This window comes from Narcine bancroftii, chromosome 9, assembly GCF_036971445.1.
Source record: "Narcine bancroftii isolate sNarBan1 chromosome 9, sNarBan1.hap1, whole genome shotgun sequence".
NCBI classification, from domain to species: Eukaryota; Metazoa; Chordata; class Chondrichthyes; order Torpediniformes; family Narcinidae; genus Narcine; species Narcine bancroftii.
In genome coordinates this window covers 71,432,450-71,459,317 of record NC_091477.1, presented here as the reverse complement: position 1 = coordinate 71,459,317, position 26,868 = coordinate 71,432,450, and the positions used below count along the sequence as shown (strand labels likewise).

The following is a 26,868-nucleotide window of genomic DNA, read 5'->3' as shown; positions in this document are numbered from 1 at the left end:
GTGTCTTGCATGGATTGAAGCAGTTTAGAATTTTGCAAAATTGTCAGTTTGATTAAAGATCAGAGTAAACTTGCAAGGAACATAAAAGCGGATCAAAAATTTTTGACAAATAAGTCAAAAACATTAAGACATCTACATTTCATCTCAGAGTTGATTGGCAGGGTCTCGGATAGATTGGAGGTGTGGTCCCGTGTAAGGCACACTATGATTGAAGGCAAAATGACTTGTTTTCTGTCAAACTTTAGATGAATAACATTGAGAGACCTTTAAAATCAATTGAAATAATGAAAAATTGACAATTTTATGTTAATTAAAAACATGAAGCTGTTTATAAATTGTTTTCCAAGTAGGTCTCTCATGGGTACTAGGCAGGGCGGGGAATCCCAAGGCTATGTCAGAAAATCCAGAGTGGCACCAGTTATTCCACTTCCTTCGATGTTCAACAGAGCATGTGCTGAGGTCCGAGTAATTTCCACAGCCGAGAGCTAATGGTTCTAATCAAAACTGCCAACCTTCATCCCAGCCTTGTGGAAAAGTGCAGGACCTTGTTACTTTCACAAAGCAAGTAGTATCCCTTACCTTGGAAAGCACAGTGAAGTGATGGAACTCCTTGAGTTCAGTTTTCATGCTTGGTTTGAGTATCCATTTGGACAATCTGACGTGAAGGTGATAAACTCTGTCTTAATCAATTCATTCATTCTACTTGCATATAGGGCCTGCTGTGGTTGGAGAGGACCACAGATTATTTATTCCCTCTTTGAAATTTGCTGGCACTGAGAATGAAGGGAGTACGGACAGGCTTTGCACTGCAGACCTGCAAGCTGAACATTCACATTCTGATCTGAACGAGAAGGATGAGAACACAGCTGCTGAAACACTGCCATTTTCAACCAAGCTCCAGTCTGACCTCGTGGGATACCTGTGCAGCCAGGATTGAAACCAACAACCCTGGATGCAAACTAAGATCTGGGGTAGATCCCTTTGCACTTAAGTTTTAACATTGTGTTTTTGAGTTGTGCATCTTGTAAAGTGTGTATTGTGCTGTAGAGAACAGTAGGATCTCCAATACTTTTGTGAGTGGAGTAACTGGTGGGATGTCAATTTCCTATACTCCTGTGGCAAATATAATTTTCAATGATAAAATCCCAAAGTTGCCCAAAGCTATCCATGAACTGAAACTGAGTAACATGAATGTGGTGGCTAGCCAAATTTAGTTAAATCCCATTTCTATTCATGCACTTTGTTCCACAATTGTGAACTTTCTGTAGCCTTAAGTCCTGAGACAATTATAGGACAACCACCATGGATGCTGTTGTTACATTCAGCACAGGCCAGGTGGTGCAAATCCACATTAAATTCTGGGGGTTATTTTTCAAAATACAACAGATAATTAAGATGGAAAGATTCTTAGAACCTTAGAAATGTACAACCACCTGGCTGAATTATGAACACGGCTAGGATTCTGCTGTTTGCATATAGCACATTGTCATAGACTGCAACTTAAATTATTTGATTGTTATTTTAAAAGACTAGTTAAAGTCAAGAGATATTGTACTATTGTTATTTACGTTAGGATTTAATGCCATCCCTGCCAACCAATATCCCCTTATTCAATTGCCATCCTACCTCCTCTCTATTTTAAAGTTCCCTCTGTTGGATTGTTTCCTTGCTCTTATTTGACAGAGCGTACCCAGGCAGAAAATGTAGAATCTTTATTGTTACACAAAATTCATTATCATACTTGGTTTTTCAGATGAATCGTATTCTTGATAATTACACTTTGTGTTGCAGACCATTCTTGCTGTTCCTTGTATTGCAGGTAATGAAGTAATGAATATGCCAAACTGGTGAGAACAAATGTACACCACCTTTCTGATTTATTTTTTAAAAAAAATTATTTTATTATAATGAAAAAAATTCCCCCTCAGGTTTCCTTTTCCCCTTCAAAGCTTTTTCTTTTAGTATTTCATTTCACTTTGTGAAAATACATTTGTCATAAACACCCAAAAATTCTTTAAAGTAAATTTATAAAAGTAATCCAGGAGTTGGAGCAGATAGTGCAACAAGCTGAAGTGATGTGAGTTTGAACCTTCATCATCCTTGTAAAAAAAAACAACCAAGGACTGGTTTTAGTTCACCTGATCATTTGAACCTTAAAATAGACCAACTACGTATACACCTCGTCTCTCTCCATTTGGAACTGCTGATTAATTCTGGTTTGCAACAATTACTTTGGAAATGCTCTTAAATGAAACTTATTGAGGGGAGAAAGAAAAAAATATAAATGGTGTATTAAAATGCCCTAAATAATTAATCCAGATTTCTCTCAAGTTACCTCTGCATTAAGATACCACACACTTCTGTCCCCACTGGTCACGTTCCTTAAATGCTTTCTATAATTGAGCTACTAAATCAAATACCATCTTGATTAGTCTGTGAATAACCATTTTCCTGCCCTTGCCAAATACTCTGCTGGTACTAATGTGGCATAAACTCTAATGTTCTATTTCTTTGAAATTTCTGGAATATTGTTTAAACGGTATCTTTGTTTTGAAATTGCATATTTTTGTATTTATTTTTATTCAAAATAATATGCAATAACATCTACCTTTCCCCAATTTATTTCAGCGGCATCAATTTGCTTCAACCAGATTTCAGTGTTAGTAACAAAACATGACTGATGATGACTCCTACTTCAGCCAATTGGTGCAGTAGAGATTGAGAGTGTGTGCTGATATCACAACTAATCTCAAGATAGTTCACATTACTACAGGCTCTTGGATAAATCTTGGCAAGAAAATGGGGAAGATTTCTATATCTATTTGTACATTAAAGATTAAGACGTTGTGAAGTTGAGGTAATCTGTTACTATGGGTGGAGGAAATGAGAATAAACGGTCATTTTCTTGTTGGGAGCCACCAGAATCTTTGCTGGGACTGCTATGTACTATTAACCAGATTGATTCCTGGGATGGCAGAACTGATGTATGAAGAAAGACTGGATTCAGCAGAATGAGGGGTTCTCATGGAGACATAAAATTCTGACAGGATTAAATGGGTTAGATGTAAGTAGATTGTTCCTGATGTTGGAAGTCCAGAACAAGGGGGCACAGTCTAAAGACAAAAGCCCATTTGGGACTGAGATTAATAGAATTTTTTTCACTGAATTGTGACTTGTAGAACTTTCTGCCACAGAAGATTGTTGAGGCTAGTTCATCAAATATGTTTAAAAGGGAGTTAAATCTGTTTCTTTTGGCTTAATGGATCAAGTGGCATGAAGAGGAATAGGATGATGGTCATCTGATTGTACAGTATTAAGTAGTGGTGCAGGATGATTGGTATACTCCTGCACTCATCTGCTGTGATCTATATCAACGATTCAGACGAGAGAATATTGCCAGACATACAGATATGAAGTTATGGGAGGGAAAGCATGTTTTGAGGGAGCAAGTCTGCACACATTGCCAGGAGTAAATTGTAAAATGAGATAATCCACAAAATAGATCCTTCAACATTATAGGAAACTATGGCAAAAATTGTTGGGACCCTGGAAGACATATTTGCATCATTTTTAGCCACAGGTGAAGTAATAGAAAACTGGAAGGTGACGTATTCTGCCTTGATTAAAGAAAGGCTGTAAGGATTAGCCAAGGAACTACAGGCCATTGAGCTGCGTTTGGAAAATCAAGTACTGGTTGGGGATAGTCAATATGGCTTTGTACATGAGAAACGGTCTCATAAAATTGAATTCTTTCAGAGGTACCCAATGGATTGATAAGGATAGGGTGGTGGATTTTGTCTATTTGGACTTCAAAAAGGCCTTTAGCAAGGTCCCGCATGGCAGGCTAGTCCAGAAAGTTGAATCACATGGGATCCAGGGTGACCTAGCCAAATGGGTACAGAATTGGCTTGGCAAGAATCTGAGGGTGGTAGTGGAGGGTTCTATCTCAGATTGAAAGACTGTGATCAGTGCTGAACTGCAGGGATCAGTGCAGGATGCAAATATTTGCCATCTACATTAATAATGATAATGTAATTAGCAGTTTGCAAATGACACCAAAATTGATGATGTAGTGATGGTCATCTCAGGTTACAAGATCCAGGTAAGCAAGCCAAGGAAGGACAAATGGAAATTTATTCTGGACAAGAGTGAGGTGTTGCACTTTGGTTGGTTAAACCAAGGGAAGACTTGCATAATGGCAGGGCCCTGGAGAGTTGTACAAAAGAGAGAGACTTATGGGTACCTCATTCTATATAAAAGTGTAGACATAGGAATACAGTGGTGTAGGTGTTTAGTACACTTGCCTTTATTGGCTGGGACACTGAGGACAAGAACTAGGACATCATGTTACAACTGTTCAAGATGTCGATGAGAATATACTTAGATTATTGACCACAGTTCAGGTTGCCTAGTTAAAGGAAGAATGTCATTAAATTGGAATGGATGCTGAAAAGATTCACAAGGATGTAACTAAGACAGCTTGAATTAAAAGGATAGGAGGCTGAGAGGTTTATAAAAAATTAAGGTAGATACAGTGAGTGTAGCTAAGATGAGAGCCCAGTCTTTTTCCCAACTTTCTCACAAGGGGTAGTGGGTATATGGAATGAGGTGCCAAAAGAATTGGGTTCAATTTTAACACTAAAATTTTATTTAGAGAGGTACATGTTAAGAACTAGGTACCACTTGGTAAATGGGATTAGTTTAGGAGGTAACATAGTCAGCATGGATGAGTTGGGGTGAAGGGCCTGTTTCTCTGGTATGAACCTGACGAGCAACCCTCTCATTTGAAATGTTTCTGCAGATGTCTCCAATCCAGAATTTTAGTGCATAAACTTCCACTGATGCATCACTCCTCCCAGAAGCAACCCTGTTGGTTTTTCATTCTTAATTCAAAAATGGGGAAATAAATTATTCTGAACTATTAAGAGAACCTTGATGATTGGCAAGATTCAGAAATTTACTGAAACTTAGTCTGTCACTTTTTTTCTGGAAGGATTTATTTTGAAACAGTGATGGAAAAACAAAGAAGTCTTTGGATAAAAGAGCTCAACCCTGTGATACATCGTATTCCTATGTATTTCAATGACCTATTATTCTTGGTGGTTATTTTGCCATTTTAAATTCTTGTATTTACAACTTTTGAATACAAGATTGAACATGATGGTCCAAGTGTGTTTTCATAAATTAATCTTTTTTTAATACTCCACCACAGAAATCTATTTTGAGACCTTCACTATTTTTCTGGAAACAGTTCTTCATCACTGTCAGACAATTCCTCAGATGTACCTTCATCTTCATCCTCGCGCTTCAGGAGCTTCTTAAAAGTATCAAACTCCTCCTGAGAAGACATGGCCACTTGAGCTAGGAAGTAGTCTTCATTAGCGGTGATTATGTCCTTTGGTTTGGGGTTTATGATCTGAGTCTGACCCTTCTTATCTGGCGTCTGATATCGCCCGAGCCGTTCTAAGAAGATGAGACGCTGTTTCAGTTCCTCCAACGATACCCGGAATATTCCAGACTTTACTATCACCGCTTGTTTTATTCCCATTCGGAAATATGCAAACTGTGAAATAAGATGAAAATAAAAGTTAATAAAAGACCTCCAGATTAGTTAGTAACCAGCAATCATGGAAATTTGACATTTTTAAGATGGGAAGAGCAATGTTACTTATTCCTATTGACTATTCATGGAAAATCTCCAATTTGCTCCCACCTAATCATTTGATGAGAGACAGACACACAAGAGGAGGCCAATGGCTGGTTCGGCTAACATCAGTCATTAGAGAGATACAATAAGCTGTAAGGAATCAAGATTTTTGTAACACTGAGGTAGAGTCAACACACTTATGAAAGGAAACTTTTATTTGACAAAACAGTTCTTTGAGAAAGTAAAGAGCATGGTTAAGGCTTGTAAAATAATAAAGTCAGCAGGAAATATACAGACACTCCAGATCCTAGCTCCAACCACACACCCACCCATGTTCCTGAACTCTGATATTCTGGTCCCCAGCCTTGACACACACCCAGCCCAGCACACTCTGGACCTGTGGCTCGTGTCCTTGATGAGTGAGCCAGATAGTGGACTATTGGGATTTCCAAATAATCAGATCCTGCATTATTGGAGCTTCACTGTAATGACAAGTTGTTTTTAATTGCATGACCACAAATCCTTCATGTGCTTGCAAACTTGTTTAAAAATATTCTGTTTTGTATCTTTTGATGACAATGAATTTGTGCTCATTGGTAACACCCTTAACAACCAGAACTAGTTCTATAACACTTAAAATTTTAACTTTGCTTCTCAGATCTCTTAACTTTCTCCTCAAGAACCTCATCCTTGTAAATAAAGTTTCATAGGTTGTTACAAATTTTGCATTACAATGGCTATTCTTTGCCTTAAGAATGCTAATTAAGAGGAGTCACGTGATGGAGTAGTGGCCGGTTGGGGAACTCCAGCCCTCTCCGGAAAAGTTTTAAAAAAACACAGAAAACACAAAGGCACAAACACAAAAATTAAAATAAAGTGAAAGGAAAGGTGGGAAGAAAATGGCAGCGAAGAAAGAAAAGTCAAAAGCAACGGGAAGAAGAAAAGACATCGGAAGAAGGTGAAGGCCTTACCTGTCCGAGGAGGCCTGCTGTGGAGAGAGAAACCCGCTCCCTCAGGTCAGTCGAAGTCCCGAGCTCGGGACTACAAAAATGGCTCTCAGAGCCAAGCAAAAGTGCGCAACCGTGCATGCGTGATGCGCAAGACAAAAAAAACACTGATGGGAGGGGGGACCAGCTGAGGAGTCGATCTCCACAGCTGAGAATGACAGCCACAGCACAGCAGCAAGAAGAGAACATAGAAAACAACGAGAACAAGAAAGAAGAGTAAAAAGAAATCAAGGAAACAGATGACCAACCCGGAGGAGGTGGAAGAAGAGGAAGAGGTGGAAGAAGAAGAGAGGGAAATGGAAGAAGAGGAGAAAGGCAAGACAATGGATTTTTTTTTTAAAGAATATATGGAATCAGTAAAAGAATGGCAATCACAAGAATTTAGTGAAATAAAAAGAATTAAAAGTACAGAAGAAAAAATGAATAGATTAGAGATGGTCATGTCAGACATAGGAAAAAGAGTGGACAAGGTAGAAGAACGAGAAACAGCCGTAGAAATGGAAGTAGAGGACTTAAAAGAGAAATTAGAAGCATCTGATAAAAAAGTTAGAGACACAAGAGCTGTTAGCTCAGAAGATAGATATAATGGAAAATTATAATAGAAAAAATAATATAAAGATAGTGGGCCTTAAGGAAGATGAAGAAGGCAAGAATATGAGAGAATTTATAAAAGATTGGATCCCCAGGGTCCTAGGAAGACCAGAATTACAGGAAGAAATGGAAATAGAAAGGGCACATAGAACATTAGCCCCTAAACCACAGCCACAACAAAAACCAAGATCCATTTTAATAAAATTCCTAAGATATACAATGAGAGGAAATATATTGGAGAAAGCAATGAAGAAAATAAGAGAAGACAAAAAGCCACTGGAATACAAAGGTCAAAAAAAATTTTTCTTTCCAGACATAAGTTTTGAACTCCTAACGAAGAGAAAGGAGTTTAATACAGCAAAAGTGATCCTATGGAAAAAAGGATATAAATTTATGCTAAAGTACCCAGTGGTACTTAAAATAGTTATTCCAGGGCCGGAGGAAGCATGAAAATTTGCAGAACAACTACAAGACAGACAGAGATGAAGACATGTAACGAGAGCAAAAATGACTACGAACTATATGTATGTGTGTATATGGGTGTATATATACACAAAGATAAGCGTATACAGAGCCGTTGTCATACCCACACTCCTGTTCGGCTCTGAATCATGGGTCCTCTACCGGCATTACCTACGGCTCCTAGAACGCTTCCACCAGCGTTGTCTCCGCTCCATCCTCAACATCCATTGGAGCGCTTTCATCCCTAACGTCGAAGTACTCGAGATGGCAGAGGTCGACAGCATCGAGTCCACGCTGCTGAAGATCCAGCTGCGCTGGGTGGGTCACGTCTCCAGAATGGAGGACCATCGCCTTCCCAAGATCGTGTTATATGGCGAGCTCTCCACTGGCCACCGTGACAGAGGTGCACCAAAGAAAAGAAATCTCTTGGTGCCTGCCACATTGACCACCGCCAGTGGGCTGATATTGCCTCAAACCGTGCATCTTGGCGCCTCACAGTTTGGCGGGCAGCAACCTCCTTTGAAGAAGACCGTAGAGCCCACCTCACTGACAAATGGCAAAGGAGGAAACACCCAACACCCAACCCCAACCAACCATTTTTCCCCTCCAGCCGCTGCAACCGTGTCTGCCTGTCCCGCATCGGACTTGTCAGCCACAAACGAGCCTGCAGCTGACGTGGACTTTTACCCCCTCCATAAATCTTCGTCCGCGAAGCCAAGCCAAAGAAAAAGAAAAAAGATATATATATATATGTGTGTGTGTATGTATATATGTGTGTACATGAGTGTATGCGAGTATAGATAAGAATTAATAAGTGAAAGAAAGGGAAGAGAGGAAGTAAGGAGGGAATTAAGAGTGGCCTTTGTTATATATGAAAATTGGAATCTTTTCTGGGGGGGCTGGGTGGGGAGGAGTTACGGTCACTGCAAAATCAGTTGACGCTTGCGAGTGAATTCGCAAATCCAAATGGAGAGGAGAGATGTGGTTGCCTGACAAGGGATAAAGGGCAACTCAGGAAGGGGAGAGGATAGTGGGGTTAAAGAAATTTTAGATAGGAGAATAAGGGAAATGTTTGATGTTTTAGAAATGTTGTCTTATAAAGTGTTCCACACAAGAAAGCTGAAATGGATAAGAAGGAAAGGTGATGATGAGGAAACGGAAAGGAAAGATAAACAAAGTATGAAATGGCTATGTTGAACTATATGACTTTAAATATTAACGGAATACAAAACCAAATCAAAAGGAAGAAACTGCTAAATTTACTGAAAAAAGAAAAAATTGATATAGCATTCGTGCAAGAAACACACTTAACTGAAATGGAGCACAAGAAATTAAAGAGAGATTGGATAGGACATGTAACAGCAGCGCCATATAATTCAAAAGCTAGAGGAGTAGCTATATTAATCAGTAAAAATGTACCAATTAAAATAGAAGAGGAAATAATAGATCCAGCAGGGAGATATGCAATGATAAAATGTCAGATATATTCGGAGTTTTGGAATTTACTCAATGTATATTCACCTAATGAAGAAGATCAAAAATTTATGCAAGATATTTTTTTGCAGATAGCAGACACGAAAGGGAACATACTAATAGGAGGGGATTTCAACCTTAATTTGGATTCAAACATGGATAAAACTGGGATAAAAATTAACAGAAGGAACAAAGTACCCAAATTTATAATTAAATCGATGCAAGAAATGCACCTTTTGGATATATGGAGGAAACAACACCCAAAGGAAAAGGAATATTCATATTATTCGGGTAGACATAAAACATACTCAAGAATAGACCTATTCCTGTTATCAGCTCGCATGCAAGACAGAGTAAGAAAAAACAGAATATAAAGCTAGAATATTATCGGACCACTCACCCCTGATATTGACAATAGAGTTAGAGGACATCCCTCCAAGAATGTATAGATGGAGATTAAACTTCATGCTACTTAAAAGGCAGGATTTTAGAGAATTAATTGAAAGACAAATTAAAATGTACTTTGAAATAAATACGGAATCAGTGAAAGATAAGTTTATACTATGGGATGCAATGAAAGCGTTCGTCAGAGGGCAAATAAGTTATGTAACCAAGATGAAGAAGGACTACAATCAGGAAACAGAGCAGTTGGAAAGGGAAATAGCAAATATAGAAAAAGAATTAGCAATGAAGGAAGACACAACTAAAAGAAGAGAATTGGCAGATAAAATATGAAACACTACAAACATATAAGGTGGAGAAGAACATAATGAAGACAAAACAGAAAAATTATGAACGAGGAGAAAAAACGCACAAAATTCTAGCATGGCAGCTTAAGACAGAACAAACTAAGAGAATGGTATTGGCATCAAGGAAAAAAGACAAACAAATCACATATAATCCAACAGAGATTAATGAAAACTTCAGAGAATTCTACGAACAATTATACCAAACTGAAATTGAAGGGAAAGAAGACAAAATAGATGAATTTTTAACTAAAATTGAACTCCGAAATTACAAATAGAGGAACAAAATAAATTAACAGAACCATTTGAAATAGTAGAAATACAAGAGATAATTTAAAAAACTACCGAATAATAAAACACCAGGAGAGGATGGATTCCCAATAGAATTCTATAAAACATTTAAAGATTTATTAATTCCTCCCCTCCTGGAAGTAATCATCCAGATTGATAAAACACAAAGCTTACCAGATTCATGCAAAACAGCAATAATTACAGTAATACCAAAGACAGGGAAAGATCCACTCGCACCAGCGTCATATAGACCAATATCTTTACTTAACACAGATTATAATAGCTAAACTATTAGCAAACAGATTAGCTGACTATGTACCAAAAATAGTAAATCTAGACCTAACTGGATTTATTAAAAAAAAATGAACAATATACAATATTTGTAAATTTATTAACTTAATTCATGCAGTAGAAGGAAATAAAGCTCCAACAGTAGCGGTGGCTTTAGACGCAGAGATGGCCTTTGACAGAGTAAAATGGAATTATTTATTCAAATTACTACAAAAATTCAGTTTACCAGAGAAATATATTAATTAGATTAAAGCATTATATAAGGGGCCATTGGCGAAAGTGACAGTAAATGGATATATATCAAAACAATTTAAATTAAGCAGATCAACAAGGCAGGGATGCCCACAATTGCCCTTATTGTTCGTGTTAGCCATAAAACCACTAGCAGAACCGATAAAACAGAAAATAAAAGGGATAAAAATAAAAGACAAGGAATATAAAATCAGTTTATTTGCAGATGATGTTATAGTATACTTAACAGAACCAGAAATATCAATAAAAGAATTACATAAGAAATTGAAGGAATATGGAGAACTGTCGGGATACAAGATTAATGCAAATAAAAGTGAAGCAATGCCAATGAATAATGCGGATTTCTCAAAATTTAGGAAAGAATCACCATACAGATGGCAAATGCAAGCAATACGATACCTAGGTATACAAATAAATAAAAACCTCGCCCATCTATATAAACTCAATTATTATCCACCAATGAAAAAATTACAGGACGACTTAGAGCATTGGAAAGATTTACCACTAACACTAATAGGAAGGATAAACTGTATTAAAATGAACATTTTCCCAGGAATACAATACCTATTTCGGGTATTGCCAATACACTTGACGGAGAAATTCTTCAAGGAGTTAAAGAAAATAATAAGGAAATTTTTATGGAAAGGGGGAAACCGAAGATAGCACTAGATAAATTAACAGAATGGTATAAACAAGGACGCTTACAACTGCCAAACTTTAAAAATTATTATCTTCCTTCTTTGGCTTGGCTTCGCGGACGAAGATTTATGGAGGGGGTACAAAGTCCACGTCAGCTGCAGGCTCGTTTGTGGCTGACCAGTCCGATGCGGGACAGGCAGACACGATTGCAGCGGTTGCAAGGGAAAATTGGTTGGTTGGGGTTGGGTGTTGGGTTTTTCCTCCTTTGCCTTTTGTCAGTGAGGTGGGCTCTGCGGTCTTCTTCAAAGGAGGCTGCTGCCCGCCAAACTGTGAGGCGCCAAGATGCACGGTTTGAGGCGTTATCAGCCCACTGGCGGTGGTCAATGTGGCAGGCACCAAGAGATTTCTTTAGGCAGTCCTTGTACCTTTTCTTTGGTGCACCTCTGTCACGGTGGCCAGTGGAGAGCTCGCCATATAATACGATCTTGGGAAGGCGATGGTCTTCCATTCTGGAGACGTGACCCATCCAGCGCAGCTGGATCTTCAGCAGCGTGGACTCGATGCTGTCGACCTCTGCCATCTCGAGTACCTCGACGTTAGGGGTGTGAGCGCTCCATTATAGAGCTGCATAATTAAGATACCTATCAGATTTTTATCAAACAAGGGAAAAGCCAGATTGGACTAGATTAGAACTAGATAAAATAGGGGAGAAGATACCCGAACATATATTATATAAATGGGATGAAAAATTGGTACAACGTAGGAATTCTCCAGTATTACATCATCTGCGCAATATTTGGAAGAAGATTCATGTAGAAAGGAATAAAACAAATTACCAACTACCAAAACTAATACTGACGCAAAATCAGCTAATCCCTTTTACAATAGATAACCTTTCCTTTAGAGAATGGGAGAAAAAAGGGATCAAAAGAATAGAAAATTGTTTTTCAGGAAATAAATTATTATCCTTTGAACAAATAAAAGATAAATATATAACTCACGATACAGTGTTGGCATATTACCAACTGAAACCCTACTTGAAGGACAAATTGGGAAGCAGTCTGAGGTTACCAGAGGGAAGTAATTTTGAATATGTGATTAAACTACAAGAAAAGGAGAACGAGGAAACAAATAGTAAAACTAAACAAAAATGGGAACAAGATCTAAACATAAAGATAAAGAAGGAAACATGGGAGAAGTTATGCTCAGGGTTATGCTCAGGAACTATGAGAAATACAATAAATATGAGGTTACGTATGATACAATATAACTGGATACACAGGCTATATATTACATATCAAAAGTTATATAAATGGGACCCAATAGTATCTGACATGTTTTCGCTGTCAAAAGGAAATAGGAACAACAATTCATGCAATCTGGACATGTGAGAAAGTGAAAAAATTTTGGGAAGATCTAAACCAGATATTAAATAAAATCACAAAAAGCAATATACCAAAAAACCCAGAGATCTTCCTCCTAAGTAACATAAAAAACAAAGAATTTGGACTTGATTTGGATGGTGCACAAAAAAGATTTGTTAGGATAGCCCTAGCTGTAGCAAAAAAATGTATTATGTCAGCCTGGAAATTAGAAGATAACTTGAGAATACACCAATGGTATATAGAAATGAATAAATGTATTCCATTAGAAAAAATAACATAATTTAAGAAATAATATTACAATATTTGAACAAATATGGGAGCCATACATGAAACACAATAGAGAAAACCTACCGGGGACATCTACCACCTAAAATGACAGAAGGAGAAGGGAATGAAAAGACTTGATTCAGTGGAAATTCTTGTTTGTTTTTATTGAGTGACAACATTGTTTGAGGGGTTTAATGTATCTTAGATTCTGAACTTTAAATGAATGAGAGGGGAGGTAGGGAGGGTGGGATGGGAAGAGGGAGGGGGGGAAGAAAACGACACTGTATATATTTGAAAATGAAAATGTATGTATGTTGATCAATGTGGTTTATAGTGTGAAAAATAAAAAATTTAAAAAAAACCATGATATTGGCTGGGAAAAAAAAAGAATGCTAATTAAACAATTTTATATATATTCACTAGCCTGTAACCAAATTACGGTTGGTGGAATCCATAAGAAAAGATATTTTGATTCAGCAGGTTCAGCTGGAAATTTAACATTGGCACCAGAAATATCCTGTACATCACATCAGGGCTCAAGGCTGAAAATGTCAGTTATGTATTTTTAAATCTTTGCTACATAAAGGACATGTTTGACCTGCTGAGTTTCTCCAGCTTTGTGTTTTTACTTCAACCACGGTGTCTGCAGAGTTTCATGTTTTACTTTTTACATCAGTATGCTGATCTTTATTGCTTCGTGACTGACATTTCTTCACTGCTAACATAGTCTGCTGAACAGGGTGGGTGTCAACTTCAGCTAAGGCATTGAATTTAAGATTGAAATTCTTTCAAAATTCTGCAGAATTTTACATTATTTTCTAAGCCAAAACCTGGACAATGTCTTGGCTGAGGAATATTTTCCTACAACTGTAAAACTGGAACAGATTTGGTCTATCAGTAAATAAATCTATTTTCAATGCTGCAAATGATCATGAACCTTTTTAGCATCTTCCTTTATTTCCCCCCAAACTTCCCTAAAAGATTTCAATTAAAAGGAATCGTGTCGTCTGCTGACTGATGGGAAATAGAGCAGCTCAGTAAAAAAGAACAGAGCAGTGAGACAAATTAATTACCATATATCTTTGGACATTTAAAAAAAAAGGCAGTAATTAGGTGTTAGACATATAAACATCTTTGATATTCTATTTCAAACAGTATAATGTTTACAAAATAAAAATAAGTCTCAATGAATAAATGGGTGCAACTATCAACATGGTTCTTTAAAGACATCATTCAAGTAGTCCCTTGTGAAAGTATAAACACAATCTGAAATCTAGAAGAATGATCCACAAAAATATTTTTTTATAATGGTTAATGGTCTAAATTGTGGGGGGAAAATATTGGTTCTCCAAGGATGTGCTCATTACTGTACCTGGAATTTGTATTCCAGTTCTTCAAACTTTTCAAAGAGAACATTGGGTGAAGTTTGGAGAATTTCCGTAACCTGTTGTGCTGTGAAAATACACTTGTCTTTGAAAAAGCGCACGGTGTTGTTCACCTGCTTTGCAGAGAGATTCAGAATCTGTGGACAATGCACAAAGACGCGTTGTAGTTTACCTGCAAAATAAGGGCACACAATGAAAATCCAGCTTAGGAACCACAGATGGCATTCAGATATGTTAACCCAGAATTCCCTGCTGCTTTCTGATAATGTGCTCCACACCTATGTTTCTGAGAGTCAAAGATTTGCAACATGGAAACAGGCCATTCAGCCCACCTAGTGCATGCCAGCTAAGTTGTCTACCTAAGCTTGTCCCATTTGCTTGTGCTTTGCCTCTTGTCCTACATCTTTGCTATCCATGTACCTGTCAAAATGTCTTGAATGGTGATTTTGTCCCCACCTCTACCACTTCCTCCAGCAGCTCATTCCATATGCCCACTAGAAGAAGGTCCCCCATGAATCTTTCCACTCTCACTTTAAATCTAACTTTTGAAAGTTCCTCAATCTTGGAAAAAGCCTATTTATCTTCACCCCTCATGATTTTCTAAACCTCCATAGTGCCATCCCTTAGCCTCCTATGCTCCTGGGAGAAAAGTCCCAGCCTATCCATCCTTTCCTTGTGATCCAATCCAACCAGTCCTGGCAACATTCATGTGAATCTATACCTATTGCAGTTTTACGATCTCCTTACTTGAAGTGGGTGACAGGAACGATTCACAAAGCTCGTCCCACCAACATCTTGTACAGTTGTTACATGACATCCTGTGCTCAATACCTTGAATTATTAAGTCAAGTGTGCCACCCTGTTTACCTGTGTCACCAATGTCACAGAACTATGTACCTGTGCACCCAAGACTTTCTGTTCTGCAATATGCCCCGGGGCTAAAGGTAACACAAAAGTCTGCAGACACTGGTTGAAGTAAAAATACAAACTCAGCTGCTTGAACAATTACCTTTACATAGCAAAGATAAAGATGCATAAATGATGTTTTGGGCTTGAGCCCTCATGAAGGAATGGAAAAATGTTGGCAGGTGTCTGAAAAATGGCCCTACCATTTCGACTACAAGTCTTGTCCTGGTTTAACCTTCTGAAATGCATCACCTCACGTTTTTCAGAGTTAAATTCCTTTCCTTGGCCCACTTTCCCATTCATCTCAATCCTGTTGCAATCTTAGGTACCCTATCTCCATTGTTCTCTATACCACCAATATTAGTGTCATCTGCAAACTTATTAACTGTGCTGACCACTTTGTCAACCAAGTTGTTAATGTGAAACAGTGGACCCAATCAATCCCTGTGGCACACCAATGGTTGCAGACCTCCAATCTGAGAAGATAACTCTGCTACCATCAGGCCTATAATGTACCCAGTTAGCTAGTTCACCTTAGATCTCCTGCAATCTGACCTTGAGGACTGACTGACCAGGTGGGACTTTGTCAAAGGCCTCGCTAAAGTCCATTGCTCTACTCGCATCGATGTTCTTGGTCACCTTTTTAAAAAAAAACTCAATTGTGTGGGAGCCTGCAACTTTAAATCAATTTTTTTTTCTCCTTATAACACTCTGATCTGGAGGGTATTTCCAGCTTTATTTATTTCATCATTCTGTACTTCACAGTTCCAGCAGTGTCTTTCTTGTAACTTCCCCTTCCACCAGAGATCCTATTTAATTAGTCCAACAACAACATGGTTTCTGTGAATCTCTCACCTATTGGAGATATTCGTTTTGTCCTAAACACCGTGACCCTTCTCTGCCATCTTTCTAATTTCATAAAACATGAACTCTGTTACCTCTCCAAAGATGTTCCCCAATCTTTTGAGTGTTTACAGCATTTCTATGTTTACTTCAGATTTTCAGCCAGTGCAATTGTTTTTGTTCTTTGGAATGACGATTATTAGGTTTCAATTGGCTGCATGCAGGACAAGGCATTCTGTTATCACCAAAGTCATTTTCATGGTACCCCATGTAGAAGTCAAATTTACCATATTTTTGCTCCTGCTTCTTATGTTTGGTACATCCCACAAGTTCTGTGATCTTCTACCCCTTAGACTGATTTTCAGACCTCCTGAACTAATTAACTTGCACAAACCTCCTTGTTTGCAATTATAGAGGGTATACCTGCAAATAAAAAATCTGCAGATGTTGGAAATATGCAAGAAAACAGAAAAAGCAGGAGACACACAACTGGTCAGGCAGCATCTGTGGTGTCGTAAACAGAAATAGTATTCAAGTCCAAGCCTCAACTTAATTTAAGCTCCTCTATTGTAATCACTCACTTTAATTATTTTTCACTGAACACTCCCCCCCCCCCCACCCCCACAAGGAAACACTTCCCTGACATTCTATAATGATCCAGGACACTCAGTATCTTCCAAAGTCTGCCCACTCCTGTTAACAGAGGCCATTGGGGTTGGATTAATTCTCAGTTGCAACTATCCCTGTTAATTCAGAATTGGTAGCTTTTAACTTGCTGTGCTTTTACTTGTATTTTCTGTCCTCCAATCATTACGTTCTGTATGGACCGACCATTTCTAATGTGTAAGCATTGATCATGTTCAGAAGAAGGTTACAATTCTCTTAATACTCTTTTCAGTTGAGTATTTTGCTGCACAGAATTGAGGCAACACTTAACTCTCGCGGACTCTAAGGATCCCAAGATAAATATTACACATAAACAAATTGCTAAGTGTAGAGATAAAGAGAAAGCAAAACAAATAGCAAACAAAACAAGAATGCATAGTTTGTTAAACTTGAATTAAGTACCTATCCTGGTAACAGCACTTCTAGCATAGAATATAAAGGTATATTCTTCTTCTAAAGATATTAGAGAATATAACCTGAAGAAGTACTAAACAAACTAGGAAAGAGACGTGGAAAATCTGTTAGAGATGTTAAAGATTGCTAAACAATTTTTTATTTAAATATTTCTACTGGGAAAGAGACAAGATCTTGATTATCATTGTGGTAAATACATTTTGGACACCCTCTAGTACCTCCAGATCCTTTCTATGGGAGTCTAGAACTGTTTGTGTCCTACCCAGCCAAATGTTTAATCATCGCACATCAGTCACTAATAAATCCAAGAGTAAATTCAGGATAAGTTTTAAACAGAGAGCAAATGAAATTCAAGATGATGAAGGGCATTTGAAATGATGAGGGAGAACAATGAGATGCACGGAACAGTGTGTGAGATGACTAGAGATTAAACCCAGCCTGTAGTTTGTTTCTGTGCACTAAATACCACAGTGACAACAACTTCCACCTTTAATGTTGCAATATAGTGCAAAACTCTTTATAAATAAAATTAGTACTGAGAGTCACATTGGCCTTAATTGTCAACATTCAGCCATTTGTATAGAATGAATTTCCAGACATAAACTGAGAGCCCCAAACTTGTGGTGCAATTTCTCCATCCCATCTTTCGCTGAACTCTTCCCAGGGCCTTGCTGGGTTACACTAGACCAGCATCATGCTGGGAAAATAGGCTCTGGGGCAAAGGATGAGAGATGCTGCCTATTCCAGGCAAAGTGGAGGTGGCTTATTTTTATTTTAAAACTTGAATGAAACTAAAGGTAAAAGAGGAAAATTGTTTGCCTCAATATTACTAAGCATTAAGGATAAATACAAACACCAACTCCTGCTGGAGACAGGAAAACCACATCCCAATCCCACTAACTTCTGGAAGGTCAGCTATAGGTACTTGTACAACAGGTCCAGATCCAGTCCACTGCATTAAAATCTACACGATGAACAGGCACCGACCATTACTGAGGATTACCTTCACCCAGTCCATGCTTCCGCAGGTTGTCAACGCGTGACTGCAGTTGGTGTTGTTTTGCTCCAAGCAGTTCAGGGCACCTCTCCAAGACCTTCATAATGCTGCTTGTGTTTAGCCCAAGGCTCTGAAGGACAGAGAGCACAGGGAGGACCTCCATTGGAACCTGTGCAGCCATCCTGGGATTCAAGTTGAGCAGTTGCTGCACTTCAATCTCAGTGAATCCCAGATTCCGAAGGGATTCAACCGTATTCTCTGAACCAGAGGCAAGTGAATCCAATTTTCCAAAATGCTTTCCTGCAGGATTGTCATTGCCCGCTGCATCCTGGGAAAGTGAAAAGTGGGATTTGGTCTTTGGGATCCAATAGGACAAGGGTGATGTTTTCCCAGGATGACTGATGATCCCGGCTGAAAAGAACCCAGAAGAGATGCACTTGATAGATCCTGTGTGTGCAGCATGGTGTTGCTCTTGCGTGGAGAGTTGCCAGTACCCAACAGCTAGCCGGATCTTGTGGAGAGGGCCACAAACACACATAGCCTGAAAAATGGCAAAAATAGTTCAGGAACTGAAGTCTCACCTGGACTCAATGGATTTTAACAACATCAGGATTTTTAATGACACTGTGTAAAAGAATCCTCCATCTTCACAGAAATGGCCTTCTTCAGAAAATATTCCTTCCCCTCTACTGCCATTATTTCATCTGTCACTTCCATCTCCTCTATTTCCTACACATCTGTCCTGGCTCCTCCCCACCCCCCCCCCCCCCCCCCACTTCAGACGCCACAAGAACAGGGTTCCCTTCATCATTACCACCCCCCAGCCTCCGCGTCCAATGTATTATTTAATCACAGTTTCAACCGCCAACCACAAGATAGCACCACTAGACACATCTTCCTCTCTGCTCACCTGTAAGCAGCCTGTAAGGATTCCTCCAACGACTCCCTCGCCCACTCACCCCTTTCTGCCAATTGCCCTCTGGTATCTGTCCCTGTGATTTACACCTCCCTCACTACTATCCGTGCCCCCAAATTGTCCTTCCACATGATGCAACACTTCACCTTTATTTCATCTATGCCCCTTATAAACCTCTGAGGGGGAGAAAAGTCCAGCCTATCAATTGTCCCCACCTCCACCACTTCCTGTCAGCTGGTTCCATATACCCATCACTCTCTGTGTGAATCAAATGTAAGATTTCCATATTTGATGATGGCATACAATTAAATGGAAATGCAAGCAAAAGCAGAATGTAAAGAGGCTTCAGGGGAGGATGAGTAAGCTGAACGTGCAACAACATGTGGGACACAATGTGGGAAAATGTAAACCCATCCAGCAGTAACAAAAAAAATGCATATTGTTTTAAATGGTGACAGATGGGAAGTGTTGAGATTCAAAGGAATTTGGGTGCCTTTGTATTTGTACAGAGCGCTAAGCAAGTGAATTTGGACTGTTATGCTGTGGTACAAAAATGAATTTTGTGACTTGTTCATGTCAATAAATTTGTATTCTGATTCTGAGTTAGGACTGCAACAGGCAATCTTGACCTTTGTTGCAAGAAGATTCGATTTCCAAAGGTTGCAGTTGTGTTGTGACAGTGTGACTGCAGCTAGAGAAATGTCTAATGTTTTGATCCTTTGATTTAAAAACAAATCCTTGCTAATAGAAGGAATGCAGTGAAAATTCATTACACTGGTTCCTGGAACATGAAGAGCTCCGTTCACTAAAGGAGAAACTTGCAAAATTCCAACAGAAAACACAAGAGACTTTAAGATAAAAGATAAAGAAAATAAAAGAAATGTGGCGGCGCACTCTTTCACGGCGAACCAGCCCCGCGTGTAACATCACGTGGCGGGGCAGCCTTGGGAAGATGGCGGCGTCAGGGGTTTTTCCTGACTCAAACTTCCCTCTCAGCGTGTGCCTCGGGCAGCGATTATGATGTCTTACAAACCCTGAAATTTCATTTCAAAAAATACGATTGGCAGAGTATGAGTTAAAGGTATCAGGTTATAAGTGAATTGATATCAATGATTGAGACTGATTATACTAAAATTAAGAAAATGACAAAATTTAAATGGCAGAAGGAGGCAGTTAAATATTTAGGAATTAATATTGATAAGAACTTGAATAATTTATTTAAATTAAATTATATGCCTTTATTTATGAAAACTTAATAAGGTGGAAGGATTTACCTATTTCTTTAATAGGAATGATAAATTATGTGAAGATGAATATTTTTTCTAGAATACAATACCTACTCCAATCATTACCAATTTTTGTGCCAACAATGTTTTTTCAACATTTAAATAAAAAAATAAGAAAATTTATATGGCGAGACTAAATGCCTAGGATGGCATTGAAAAAATTAACATGGAAATATGATGAATATAATGAAGCTCAACTTAGATTCTTGTCCTCCTGTTATCAAACTGGTGAAAAGACAGTGTGGGTACAAATCGAAATGAGTAAAATAGGGGAAAATAGATACACCAGTTTTGAAAATATATGCTTAAAGTATGCAATGGAATCCATGTAGAAAGAGGAATGAAAAATTATCAATAGCAAAAATGTTATTAAAGCAAAATCCTTTAATTCCCTTTAGTTAATAATTCATTTTTTGATATTTGGTATAATTGTGGAATAAAAAGGATAAAGGATTGTTTTTTGGGTTCTGTTTTTTTTTGACTTCTGACCAATTGAAAGATCAGTTTAAGATACTAAATAATACTATTTTTTCTTATTATCAACTTAAATCATATTTAAAAAGAAAGTTAGGATTGAATTTTAGACTAGCTGAACAAAGACAATTTGAATATTTAATAACAGACATTTATCAAAAGATTTATTACTAATATCTATATAAAATTGCAAGAGACTATGCAGAAAAGGGATATATTTAAATCTAACTTGAGATGGGAAAGAGATTTAAATATACAAATCCAAGAAGGGTCAAAATTATGTTATGAAAGTGTAACTAACACAATTAATGTCAGATATCAAAAGTTACAATTTAATTTTTTACATCAGTTGTATTAAACTCCACATAAACTACATGGACGATTCAAATTGCTCTGAGCAATGCTTTAGATTAATGAGCAGTATGGCAATGTGCAAAAGTAGAAAATATTTGGGGAGATGTGAATATTTTACTAGGACAAATTATGAAGATACAAGTTCCGAAAGATCCAAAAATATTTTTGTTAGGTGATCAGAAATACAAGATCCAAATGGGCAAGAGAACGACTGATTCCACCTGCAATGAATTCGTCCATCGTTATTGAATGAAGATCTACCGGGACCAATGCCTGAAGAGGGAGCACAAAATCAGTGAACCGGTGCAGACTCGAAAGGCCAACATGGCCTGTTTCCGCTCCGTAAATGGTTATATGGTTATATTCATGATTTGAAGTTAGATATTTATCAGAGGAAGTTTTTAAGTTTAGCAACAGCAGTAGCAAAGAAATGTATGGCTGTAACATGGAAACTAGTAATAATGTGGGATTGAATAGATGGCAAATGGAATTACAAAACTGTATATCATTAGAGAAAATAATGTATAATTTCTAAAATCAACCAGAAAATTTTTACAAGATTTGGAAACTTTATATGGATTTCATTGGTAAAAGTTCATTACAGTGTCTGCTGCTCCCTCTCCAACTCACCCTAGTTAATTTAAGGTTTAAGATTATATTTGTAAATTTGAAATTTAATGATATATGAAAAATTGAGGTTGGCTTTTTTCCCTACTTTTTTGGGAAGGGAGGGGGTGGGTAGGAGGAGAGAAATGTATTCTTTTTGTATCATTTTATTATTCTCTATGATTATGGATAAGTATATTGTATTTGTCATTGATGCAAATGAAAAATAAAATTTTCAAAGAAAAGGAAACATAAGGGACTGCAGATGCTGTAATCTGGAGCAAAAGGTAATAACAAGCAGCTGGAACTCTGTGGCTCATGCAGGATCTGTTGAGGCAAAAAGCTGGTTGACGGTTTGGGTTGTGATCATGTACCAGGACTTGAGTGAAGAGGGTACACAAAGCCCTGGAACACCTGGACAGTGCAGATTGGTAAGAACATCTCTACAACTTCCATCAGCAATGGAGCACCACAGACTTGGTCCCCTGTTCAACTCACTTTACATCTATGACTGTGTGGTTCGGTACAACAGCACCATTAACAAATTTGCTGCTGATACTATGGGAGAGGGCTATATAAAAAGGGGCAATGAGCCAGCATACAGGAGGAAAATTGAAAACTTGGCTGAATGGTGTACCAACAATAACCATGCTCAATATCACCAAAATCAAGGAGCTGACTGTAGACTTTATGAAGGGAAACTAGAGGTGTACGATGCAGTGATCATAGTGGGAGAGGGTGAGCAAATTTAAGTTTTTGGGCATCACTATCTCTGAGGATCTTTCCTGGACCCAACACAATAATGGCATTGTGAAAAAAGCACATCAGGGCCTCTGCTTCCTCAGGGGTTTGTGGAGGTTTGGTATGACACCAGAAACCCTGGCAAATTTCTACCGAAGTGGTGGAAAATGTAGACGGGCTGCATCACAGTTTCTTAAGGGGTCACCAATACCCCTGAGACATCACAAGCAAAACCCTCTCCACTATTGAGTATACCGACAGAGAACTTTGCCATCAGAGAGCAGCAGCAATCATCAAGGATGTACACCACCCAGTGCATACACTGTTCTCGCTGCTGCCATCAGGAAAAAGGTGTTGGTGCCACAAGACTCACACCAGCAGGTTCAGGAACAGCTGCTCCCCCTCCACCATCAGACTCCTCAACAACAAACTCGATCAGGGACTCCTGTAGACTCTTACGTTGCACATTATTTATTACTGAATATTTCTTTTCTGTATTGCACAGTTTGTTTACATTTCCCTCTTTTGTACAGGCATCCTTTTTCTTGAGTCCAGTTTAGTTACCGTTAGGTAGAATCTCTGCCTGGCGCACAGAAAAAAGAAACTCATGTAATGTTAAGCATGTACTCTGACAATAAATTAGAATTTCGAAGATAGCTGATATAAAGGGAGGGTGGACTGAGGAAGTTTGAAGGCTGAGGGGTAAGTGAGAGGAGGGTGAGGGTGGAGACAGAGACCGGATAAGTGGCAGAGGCTGGAATGTGGAGCAAGAGGCTGGAATGTGGAGCAAGAGGCTGGAATCTGGAGCAAGAGGCTGGAATCTGGAGCAAGAGGCTGGAATGTGGAGCAAGAGGCTGGAATCTGGAGCAAGAGGCTGGAATCTGGAGCAAGAGGCTGGAATCTGGAGCAAGAGGCTGGAATCTGGAGCAAGAAGCTGGAATCTGGAGCAAGAGGCTGGAATCTGGAGCAAGAGGCTGGAATCTGGAGCAAGAGGCTGGAATCTGGAGCAAGAGGCAAACTGCTAGTGGAACCGAGGGTCAGGCAGAGGGTGGTCGAGATCTTGCCCCAGACGCGCCAATGTTTCGGGTCTGAGCCAGAAGCAGGAAAGTCTCACAATCCCGACCAACGAAGGGTTGGATGTGAAGAGGGGCGAGGTGAGCTTTTAATGTGAAAGGCCAAACTCCGTGGTTGAAGGGAAAACTCAGCAGGTCGAACAGCACCGGCGCCTCGGGCCCGACCCCCTGCATCCCCATCCCTGCTGCTCTTCCAGCACGGCCAAGGCAGTGAGACGCCGCCTTTCCCCGGAGGGTGTGCACGGCCCGCACTGCGCAGAACACGAGGGGCTGAACGGCCTCCCTTCTTACCTGCTGTGCCACTACGTTCAGCCGCCGGCTCATGGCTGCTCCAGCGAGGGCCTCTGAATTGCAGCCCTGCAGCACCCGGTTCCGCGGACGAATGGCCCGCCCGCCTCGCCCCGCCCCTTTCTCATTGTGTTCTCTTCGAAACTTGCATCTTGTCCTGGCCACGCTTGTGCTTGAGAAAAGGAGTGAACGCAGAAGGAGGGTGGAAATCCTTCCTCCTCCCTAATCACCTGCGGGGTTGGAGCAACTAATTTAGACATTCAGCACCGTTTCAGCCCATTCATCGACTCCCCCGAACTGTCGGAGGAAACCAGTCCCTGGGGAAACCCCACGCAGACACAGGGAGAACGAAAAACTCCTGACACATTCCAACCCTTAGTTCCGATCGCTGGCGCCGTCGAGGCGTTGCTCTAATCGCTCCGCCGACCATACTGCCCTGACCAGAGAAATAGGATCATCTCCAGACCTTCCCCAGATGGTAGTTCTATGGCTGCTGGCGTTTAGTAATGTCTATTCCAGTATGAATGGGAAGGCAGGATTATTTCATCCAGTGGTGCCCAACAGCTCAAACCCTTTGCAGGCGACTTGGTTTAGGTTTTGAAGATCAGACGATTCTTTCTCTCAAAAGGAAGGAGGGGGTGAAGTTGGAAGGAAGTTGTAATGGTTACATGAAGAGAGCCTCTGCTTCCTCAGGACACCTTCTCACCACCCCCCCCCCCCCCCACATCAGGGAAACTTTAAGGTTTAAAAACACTTCCTCTGACGCTGTTAGGCTCCTAAATGAGCCAGACAACTGTTCTTGCACAGAATCCAGAGTGAGCTGGCCAACTGGATACAAAATTGGTTTGATGGTAGGAGACAGAAGGCAAGAATAGAGTTTGTTATTCATGGTCAATACTTGGAGGGGAGACCACCAAGGAACACCAGGTGCTGTTGGTTTCTGTGAGGGGCAGTGGACAAAGTGGCTACTTTCTGTCTGCCTTACAGTAGGCAAAAGTTAGAGAATTTCATGTATGTTACATTCTAAATGTACTATTATGTGACAATAATGGAACCTTTCTCTCTATTAGAAGCCTGTGACAAGTGGAGTGCCACAGGGATCAATGCTTGATTCACTGTTTGTAATCTATATCAACAACTTGAAATGACAATGTAGTTAGCATGGATAGTAAGTTTGCAGATGACACCACCAATGGTGGTATAATGGACAGTGAAGAGACGAGTAAAAACACTTGGAGAAACCAAGCAGGCCAAACAGCAGCAATGGGATAAAAAGCACTGTCCATGTTTCAGATCAGAACCCTGCAGGGTTGGTTTCTTGCTCTCAATTCTACCATCTGCATTCTCATGTGTCTCTAGCCTGAGAGAGATAGAAAACAAAAATGGGGAGGGAGAAAAAACACACACAGGGTTACCAATCTCACATGGCAAGGTCGATCACTGAAGAAAGCAACCATCATGTTATCAGAGCTTGACCAAAACTCTATAGAGAACAGCAATGACTACTTTTAATAGGGAACTATAATTTTAGTTTCAGGTGGTGTCTTCTCAAAGGAAAAATCATTGCTGAGATAAAATCTCAGAGGTGGAAAAACACCAACCATAATTACAACTTCTTTAAAAAAAATAGACTAAGCTATGTTGCTTTTGTTGGAATCTAGGGGTTAAAACATTATGAAATAAATGATTAATCAATAAGTTTATTTGTACTGCATGAGTCAGGGAAAGAGGAATGTGGCTAAGTGGCTGTCACAGCATGGAGCAAAGTTGGCTGAACAAAATTGGCTGCTCCCAAGATACAGGGAGAGGATATGCATAAAACGATTTAGGAGGAATGCTCAACTGAAGGAGGTGGGAAGTAGCACAGGAGACACAGGCCAGATCAGAACAAAGAATGGCCGGCAAGAATCAAAGGGAATGGAAAACCAGTCTAGGAGGAAGATTAAGGCACGAGGAGGTGTTAAAGAGAACAGCAGAAATTGGCCAGACAGGGACCGTATGGTGATTAGAAATATCTGGGGATGAATTAATTTCAGATCTAAACAACAGGATAGTCTGGCCTGGAGGATTAACATGGGAAGGCTACACCCCAGAAATCTGCAAAACAGGAGATGACTTGTGATAACCCTTATGCAAAAAGATCTAGCAGGGAAAACAACTTTTGTTCTGTGTGATAAGATGGACCTATATAAACTGTGCCAACTGGACAATAGGGGTCAGTCTCGGGGAGTAGCTCACTGGCAGGTGACCTATGAACTAACAGACTGACCCAGAGCTCTGTTAAGTTTTATTCTTGTGCTGTGCTGTGCTGTGTGGTGTAATAAACTGACTGTTGAACCGAATACCTTCTCCTATCACTTCATTCAACGAACGCGCTGGACTCAGCTCACACATAGACTAAATTAAGAGTAAATAAATTAAAGCCAGAGTCCAACACTTTCTAGAGTAGTAAAATTATTTCAAGGCTTGCTGAGATCTTGTTTTGGGCTCAAAATTATTAAAAGCATGAAGAGGCATTTGATTCAGAGATTAGGACTGCAGAGGAGTCTGAAGGCTGATCTAATTGAGATTCTTAAAATTAATCTTATATAATGAACAAACTAAACAGGGATTCCAAGAGAAACCATCTCTGGTGGAATGGTTGAAATGGTCAACTCTCTCACAAGACATAGCTGAAACAAATAGAGGTGGATTCAAAGATAGTTAAATTACATAAAAATCAAACGTTTTTCAGATTAGATGGAGAGAAGAGCCTCACGTCAATATATTAGTCTCAGTATGGCCCCTCTGTGCTCAATGCAACCCAGTTTAAAAGATTTTATTTCTCAATTAAAACACTTTGGTGAACAATTTTCGCATGATGCATAG

The 26,868-nt window shown here is 39.3% G+C and overlaps 2 protein-coding genes across 4 annotated transcripts in view; one reads left to right on the top strand and one right to left on the bottom strand.

The window, feature by feature from the left end:
- Positions 1 to 5,161, top strand: part of pask (PAS domain containing serine/threonine kinase) — a 90,651-nt gene extending 85,490 nt beyond the window's left edge. For all 3 annotated transcript variants that reach the window (XM_069896410.1, XM_069896411.1, XM_069896409.1), the window contains one exon: positions 714 to 5,161. In XM_069896410.1, the coding sequence (XP_069752511.1) occupies positions 714 to 937 (224 nt within the window). In that variant the 3' untranslated portion in view covers positions 938 to 5,161. The remainder of the gene's footprint in view (positions 1 to 713) is intronic.
- On the bottom strand, positions 1,798 to 24,685 carry mterf4 (mitochondrial transcription termination factor 4). Its single transcript, XM_069896413.1, has 4 exons — positions 24,004 to 24,685; positions 18,269 to 18,803; positions 14,424 to 14,608; positions 1,798 to 5,563 (listed from the first exon to the last, which is right to left on the bottom strand). Exons 1-4 carry the CDS (start codon positions 24,034 to 24,036, stop codon positions 5,234 to 5,236), a joined length of 1,083 nt encoding a protein of 360 aa, XP_069752514.1. The 5' UTR covers positions 24,037 to 24,685; the 3' UTR covers positions 1,798 to 5,233.
- Between the last annotated feature and the right edge of the window lie 2,183 nt (positions 24,686 to 26,868).